General features: G+C 44.2%; 1 protein-coding gene across 1 annotated transcript; it reads right to left on the reverse strand.

Moving 5' to 3' along the window:
* Positions 1-6,800: 6,800 nt before the first annotated feature.
* Positions 6,801-6,980, reverse strand: CCR75_004311 (uncharacterized protein; the record flags this gene model as incomplete). Its single annotated transcript, XM_067962397.1, has 1 exon — positions 6,801-6,980. The coding sequence occupies one exon, from the start codon at positions 6,978-6,980 to the stop codon at positions 6,801-6,803; it is 180 nt and encodes a 59-aa protein (XP_067818433.1).
* Positions 6,981-8,457: the final 1,477 nt, after the last annotated feature.

Consider the following 8,457-nt stretch of genomic DNA (forward strand, 5'->3'; position numbering starts at 1 on the left):
CTCGTGGATCTTGACAGCGGATCAAGCATGCACCTTGTATAGGCTTAAGGACGTGGTCGGTTGTGATCAATCGTGCCGCGTGGTAAACAACACGATGGTAAGGTAACCAAGATGGGATCAGTTGAGCTAAGAAAAGTTGCTGATAACAAGAGGTCATAGTTGAATAGTTGACTTAGCCGAGGTCTATTATGCTGAGCATCTTGCTGACTATATCATCCGCTATGGTATTCCCGAAGAGAGCGATGTGTTCCTCGAGTAAGACCGAAGCTATGTGGTACGTCAAGCGGACAAGATGAAGATTTTGAGGTGATTTTGCCGCAACAACGTCCTAGCGATAGACGTTATGGGCGAGCAAACGAAGGACGCGCGAGCTAGAGTGATTTACTCAGCCATACAACAAGATTACGATGGGATCAACGATTCTTAATTCGACACAACACTTCTTGAGTTGCACCAAAGGCTATAGCATATTGGTCACGATACTATTGAATGTATGGCTGACTTTGCAGGTTCAGGCATCCATCTGACCAACCGAGCCAGGCCAAATTGCCTAACTTCTGCGTAAAGCAAGCGGAGCAAGAGTAAAATCAGTCAAGAAAGGACACAGGCAAAAACGCATCAATTAACTTACTTGGTGGCGTAATCGATATTGACATCAAAGGACCAATGACCCCACAAAACCGGCGTGGTAATGTAATTGTTATTCGTAGCCAAGAACAAGGTCGAGGTGATCAAGAATTTTGAGCACTTCCTAGAAAAAGATAGCATTTCGACTTCATGTGCTGTGCATAGATGGGGAGGGCAAGGAGTAAGTCAACATCGACCCTTTCTATAAGCCTGTTAAAATAAGACGTCAAGTAAGCGAAGTCGAGAATCAGGCGTCAAAAGGAGAGCTCAAAGAATGCACAGGACTGTACTAAACATGGCAAGGTGCATGCTGTTTGCGAGTGGTCTTTCCCGATTTTTTTGGGATGACACTGTCGAGCACGCGACTCATGTTCTAAATCGTAACCCATGCAGGGCAAACTCCAACCGTTAATCGCCGCTGGAGATTTAACGGGCACAATTCCCAACATGGTGGACATTGTCACATTCGACAGCTCATGTTTGACTTACCGAAAGCCAGGAAAAAAAACATGGAGTTTAAGTTCCCGGTTGGAATAATTATCAGCAAAAACAACGAGTTGAAAAGATTCAAAGTTTGCTTACCGAAGGAGAAAATTGTCATCAGATGCATCACGTTCGCAATGTTGAGACGCTTAACAGTGAGCAGAGCGCACAATTGTGGGCGCGGCTGGAACGTAAAGGTTTTATGCTTCGGCGTGCTGTAATGACTCGTGACGAAGCCGCGAAGCGGAAGGAGTCAATCGCAGTTCTGCCGTCTCAAGTGACTAAACCGTATTACACGACGTCAAAAAGCAAGAAGAGTTTGACAAAGACAAGGAAAGCATATATAAACGGCAATAAAGAAATCGGCGGTGAAAAACAACCCAGTCCAGTGCGAAATACATCAAACATTGATGAGTCGTTGCCTGCAGAAGAGCCGACGCAAGTGCGTATAAAAACTCGCAATATGGGTAGCATGCACGTATCGGTTCACCGTGTAATCACGACTACACTTCAAGATCCCACAAATCAGCGCGAGGCGATAGAGGACCTGCGAGCCAAATTGTGGATGGAGGCGAGGCGCAAAGAGATTGAAGCATTGAAACAAAATGATACTTGGGTGTGATTCAAAAGCCGCGTGACGCCAAGTTTCTTTACAGTAAATGGATGTATAAATAAAAGATGCACGCTAACGGTACGATCGAACGGTACAAGACGAGGCTGGTTGCGCGTCGGAATGAGCAAAATAATATAGTACTGACTGTGATGGAAATAGGTCTCGGAAATTCATCCTAGCAGTCTCACGAATCTGGCGAGTCCCTTCTCGGCACGGCGGTCTGCCGAGTGCTTACGTTAAAGCCGATAAAGAAGAAGTTCGGACATAATGCTGCACATTCCACAGGGCTAAAAATTGATGCCGCGTTGTTGGAACAGTTTGGCGTGTGGGAAAACATCATCTCGCTTTGGACTAAAGAAGGTCTCCAAAATTGTAACGGCTGTGAAATATGATGAATCACAACATTCTAAATTCTTTGGCTTTCTGCCAGTGCTATTCAAACCGCTGTCAATACGTTAAGTCTGAAAGTGATGGTAAAACCTTCATGGGTATTTACGTGGACGACGTGCTAGTTACGGGTACAAATATGGGGAAGGTCGGAGATTTCCTTAACGATATGCAAGTTGTTGGGCTAAATAGCCTCGGTGCGGTAACCAAGTTCCTTGGTATTGTATTCAGCTAAAACGACGAGACGGGATGGCTGCTCGACCAAGAAACTGTTATCGATGAGATTCTCGACACTTTTGGACTAGCCAATTCCGCACCGGTCAGGGTGCCGATCGGTGGAGAAGACGGAGTTGCAGAAGGTTCGCTACATTTAGCTGGTAGAAAAAGGATCACCAAGCAGACCGACAATACAGACGTTTCACTCAGTTGTTGGAAGCTTGGCTTGTTATGGATAGCTTGGTGCACACGCCTGATATAGCTTTTGCAGTGCATTGAGTGGCTCTAGGTTCGCACGCGCCGAACGAAGGCGATTGGCGTCTAGCAAAGAAAATGGTTCAGTTTCTGAAAGGTACAAAACGTCTAAGCTCAAGATGCAAGAAATTACGGTGGTGGAGAAAGTTGGCGGCGTGCTGGTCAAGGCGTAAAGCGACGCTGACTACGCTGCAGAAAAAACAACAATCGGAAGTCAGTCAGTGGTGGCATAATGATGGTGGGCAGCATGATCATCGGTTGGATGGGGAAAAAGCAAAAGTATGTCGCACTATCCACGATGGAAGCCGAGTTTGTGGCGGCTTCACATACGGCGACTGAGATTATGGGTATCGTGGAATTGCTACTGTAAGCGCGTCCAGGCGGGAAGGAGTGTGAATTTAGCGACTACTTATGTGAAAGGGCGCGAGTGATGGTGATTACACGTGACTGTTGGCAGGTTATAGATATGAAGTGAAACTTACGCAGAACAATGAAAGGTAGCAGACACCAAAGTAGCTAGATAACACAACGGCAAAGACATTTGGCTCTCAACTTTCCATCCACTTCAAAAGCTAAACTTCAACAGCCACATACCACACTGATACATTTTTTTTAGTAATGTGGATGTTAACCATATAAGTTGTGTGGTAGCATTTAGGATAAACTCCGCTCAGCATTTATCGGCAATGTCTTATCAGATAAGGGAAGAAACACGTATTGGCCACCAGATAAAACCTTATGATAATGTGAATATATCCGATATAGTCGATATTAGGCGTGATAAGGAAATCGACCTTAATAAGGTTTCAATCTCCCTCAAATATATATGATGGCAAGAAATGGGAAATTTACTTTTCTGGGATAGTAAGATGATAATGGCAATATGGTCGGCTATGCTCCGATCGCAACAGCGAGCTAGCTATACCATCTCTAAATTCGGTGGCAGAGCCAGAGCTCGGACTATCACGTGCAGCACGTATGTAGACGTCTCTTTTCCAACGTGAGACACGCTATAAATAGCCTCGCTCGAATGCTCCGCCTATCCAGACACCGCGTCTACGCGTCATGATAGTAAATAAAAAGCAGACTACTGCAAGAGTTGCAAACTTTACCGATCGCAACAGCGCGCTAGCTATACCATCTCTAAATTCGGTGGCAGAGCCAGAGCTCGGACTATCACGTGCAGCACGTATGTAGACGTCTCAGAGTTGCAAACTTTAATTGGTGCTTTGAAGCTTACCCATTCCAGAGGCGGTGACGTCAATCATCTTCATAGAAGGTCTTAGTACGGGCGTGTCCAGAACGGAATTCTTACGAGTCCATCCCGCTACTTTCAAAGCGGGCGTCGATATTGCGTTGCGTTTGGTAACCATGTATATGATGCTAGCTCATTGAGCACATTTAATTCGTCTAACATATACTTAAACGATGGTACCTCACACAGCAGCGAAACATCCGCGGCTGTTTTAGTGCGGTAGCATAAGACATTTGCGTTCGGCGAGTCCGTTGCACAAACTGCACAAACTGCGCAAAGCTCGAAAGAGCAATAACTCATATCATAACATAAGTTCAGTTCGGTGCGGAAAACGCCGATACCCAGTACGAGCGGGGTGTTCTACTGGGATAAATATGAGACTGCCTAACCTCTAGAAGGTTGAGATAAACATGGCCTAGCTCGAAGAGCTCCGAGCCTAATGATAAGGAACTTAAAAATCCTGGCTCGTTAGTCGCAGATGCGCAAGCCCGGCTTGTTAGTCGCAGAGGCGACTGGGTAAAGCTTTGATAAGCCATGTACAATTTAGCTTATCAGAAGCATCTTGCAATCATGCTCGATGTTCCCTTGAAGGGGGTCAGCGATATGCTGATGCGCTTAAAGCGCACACAAGTGAATCGATCATGGTTTCCTTAGCGACTGAAACTCGTGGCAACGTGCCTAAAGTTCGGTTGAACTTGGGTATAAAACGTTTGGATTTTGACAGTATGGAACGCTGTCTTGTCCTCGATTTGTATTCGAGAATGATCTCATCCTTGATGTGGCCTTGCTTGAACGATATGAGCCATTAATTGATGGAGGTTTAAGACCTTAGGCACAATACGCGATATTCCTACCAGAGCTTTAGCGAGTCATGAACACCTTTGGTAGGCAATACAGCGCAACGGGGGCGAGCCACTGAATGAGGTGTCAGTGTGCTGGACATTGGGATGTCTGAAAAAACTAACTTCGATTCCAGAAAAAACCCTCTCGAGTCTAGCTCGTTGACTGGTAGTGCGACGGCACGTATTCCGTTGAGTGGTCTTCGTTCTAATAATAAATCTCTGACTCCTGATCCTAGGGCCAAGTCATTAAGGGTGTTGTCCCTCTGGTGTACGTGGATGGCACGTATATATTCACATAGTGAGGCCGGCCGAGATGCCGCAACAAACTTGGCTACAATCATACTGATTGACACAACAATCAATTTATATTTTTATTTTGCGACATAATGTCACAGCAAGCTCAACATGACACTGACTTACAATTCGTTTTGTCAGCCGCGAAAGCGGCGTCGTCCAGCTTTCAATCTTAGTATCATCTGTGAGTTGTGGACACCGCCTATCTGCAACTTTGATAAATCGGTCTCCTTTAAGTAACTTAAGAAGTTCATTGTCGGGTTATGCGTCTGTCGAGTTGGTCTATGCACCGCAAAGCACATGTCTTGACTTGCAAAAGACACAATTTAAAGCAAACAGTCAATTAGAGACTGAAACATCCACACGCTCGCATTGCCATTTGCAGCCATCACAGGAAAAAAAAGATAGTCTGATCTTCGTCAAAATTTTCGTTACGGTCTTCAAAAATTGGAGCTTGCATGTCTCCGATTCATATTTAGCAGTAGGTCGATTGACACTTTTCTTATTGATCAATACATAGCCGACCTTCTAATCCGGCGAAATGCGAAATGCGAAGACGACAACTTACTACAAACGCGGAAACCTTAAAACTTATTTACAATTATCACATCTTTGGCCATCTCGCCAAAGGATGTCTACTGCAAATTTGATGTACCTGTGACCTGCAAATCATCCACGTATTTCTAATTACCGTGACCGCGTCTTTGCATATTTTAATGCGCAGGAACATGCCGGTCGTTCACTGCACAAAACCCACCATGCACAAATTTTAATGCAGTATCTCGATCCAAAGTCTGCCAGCCTGCTTATACTTTACAATATTTTTCGACAGTAATGCGAGCTAACTCGAGCTTTACACACGGTTCTTTCAGCTTGATCTTGTCAGACCTCATTAGGAATCTTCGTAACAATGTCAAAATACTCTTCTTTGCCCGCCTTCACATAAATCTTCATGGTGAGCCACATTATATCGTCGTGACAAAACCAGTAACACTTTGGTTGTACTAAACTCCATGACTGCAGCAAACGTCAGGGTGCAAACGATGCCAAAACTATTGCTCGTTCTCGCATGCGACGAGTCAAACTTTGTATTTCTTTGAAGTACTATTTGCGTCTTTGTCTTAACACTCCGATACGTTGTGCAGAACATGCGATGAATTGGGTGGTATTACCATCTCCCACACACCATTTGCTTCCAAAGCCTCAGCCTCTTGAGACATTGCTGTCACCAAGTTGTCCTACATTAGGCTTCTCATCGCATCATCACGCTTCGATCAGGTTTACAAGCCAGATTGACGACACCTTGACGTTATTCAGACGAAAATGCATCGGTCCTGTTTTTGGACATCGACGGGGTCAAATGTCGGCCACGCATCCATCCAGACGACTGTTCGATTTTTATGTTTGGTGGCGTATAGTTGACCTATCACGACTCCCTTTAAGAATCTTACAAGTTCACCTTTTGAATGTTGTCCAAAAAGTTAAGTTTCTTGATATGCTGGGTGACCACCACGAAATCGATTTGAAAATTAATCTGTATGTCTTTGGCTCGTCACAACGAGCCAAAGAAATACCGTTTAATTTTCAAATCCTGACGAAAATAGCCACCGTTCCACGTTCAGCCAGCGACTTTTTGGCAGCCTTGTGTACTACCCAGAAAACCGTGACATCGCATTAGTCACGTGTACTTTTTGTTTTTGAGCTAATCAATTCAGGACACATGCCCCATGTTTGCCTTAGTACATTTCCGGTTGAGTATGTTCACCGCAACACTTAAGACAAAAGTAGGGCGAGGGTAGTGGAATGTACTGAGTCGGCATATATGTTGTCAAATGGTCATGGATCTACCAATAAAGGTGGACATAATGTGCATAAAAGCATAAAGCCGCACATTAAGCACCTCTAGGCCCTGAGACAGGATATCATGCATTTGCTCGTTCCCAACGAAAACTTTCAGCTTCTCTAACGCTAAGCTTTGAGCCTTCAAGAGTTTCGCCAGCGATCCCATCCTGACAGAGGATCAGCCGGTACGGATTCAGGTATTGATCGACTTTGAGTGATACCATGTGTAACAGAGCTACTTAGCTACTTAGGTCAGCAAAAATCTTTTAGGCTCGTAGAACCCCTAAGTTCTACGGAGTGTATAAAAATAACGACTCGGAGATCGTACAACTCCAATTCTTAGTTAGGCTTGGCTCAAGGGTCTTGACAACTCATTTAATCACACAGTAACTAGAGCCGAAAAATATGTTCCTTTATGAAGTTTCTAACACTCATCGATCACTTTGCACGCCTCAGTAAAACACGCAACGCTTTTAAAAGATGCGTCACCCCAAAACGTACAGCTTAACACAAAGCAAACACCATGTTTGGCACCAGGTCCATGATGGTGCGGTGCATCAGCTCAGCCTTTCTATTGCTGGTCTCATTATGTGCTTTGCTTTATTGACGTATGAACCAGCTGTTTTACAAAATCGTCTCAATACGTGAAATGTGAAACGTGAATTCGAAATTAAATTGTCGCTCGAAGGCAGCCAGAAGATTGAATTCCTGGGCATCCTTTTTGGCCTGAAATACACGGCAATAGATGGAGCCGTAGTCGATAGATTTCACCAAATACTGGATTATAAGACGATCGTGGGGCGTGATTGGAATTTTAAGGATGAAACAATTTAACTACATCGATGATATCAATAATCGAATGACTTGCGGTGTACTTGCGTGATTGCACGTCATTGATTGTGTCCCTGAGCGCAAGCCAAACAGATTTTCCGCTTTGTATCCGTCCGTTTAATACCAGAGACTCGGTCTCGGGCCGTTTTGATAATTTTGTAGTATCATAAATAGCCCAGACGGCGGTGAAATTCCATCAAAATGCAACACTGATCATCCGATTTATATTTATTTTCTGTCAGCACAACCATGATTTCTTCCAAAGGTGATGAGGATCTGCAAAAATTATCACTGTAAAGTGTAATACTGAAAATCCGAATCAGATTTATATTCCTTTTTCGTCCGAACAGCCATGATTCCATCCAAAGGTGATGGGGATCTGCGAAAATTATCATTGTAAATTTGGAAAAAGTGCATTATTTACAGTCAACATTCATGATAGGGATGCCTCCTGTACAGGAAATCAACGTTCCTTTCTCTTCGCATTATTCAAGAATGCACCCTTTGTACTTCAGCTTACCATAAAAAACCATGTTACGCTCTAGGTTCACCTCATTTTGAACATCGAGAAGTCAAACCGTTATCTATGCGCCCTCAGCGTTGGCCTTTAGTACCACGCTGCATTTCTTTAGATTTCGAAGCGTTTCAGCATCTAATGCCGCAATCAAACATTTACCAGGGAAAAATACGGGGACTTGCAACAAACACGTGTAATTTACAAGATGAATAGAAGATTGATGCGCGACCACCAATAGCTATTGGATTCTTCAAAGTGATACAAGCCACCATCTCTTTGCAGAGCCACTTTTTTT

The sequence above is a fragment of the Bremia lactucae genome, linkage group LG6 (assembly GCF_004359215.1).
Source record: "Bremia lactucae strain SF5 linkage group LG6, whole genome shotgun sequence".
Lineage (NCBI taxonomy): Eukaryota > Oomycota > Peronosporomycetes > Peronosporales > Peronosporaceae > Bremia > Bremia lactucae.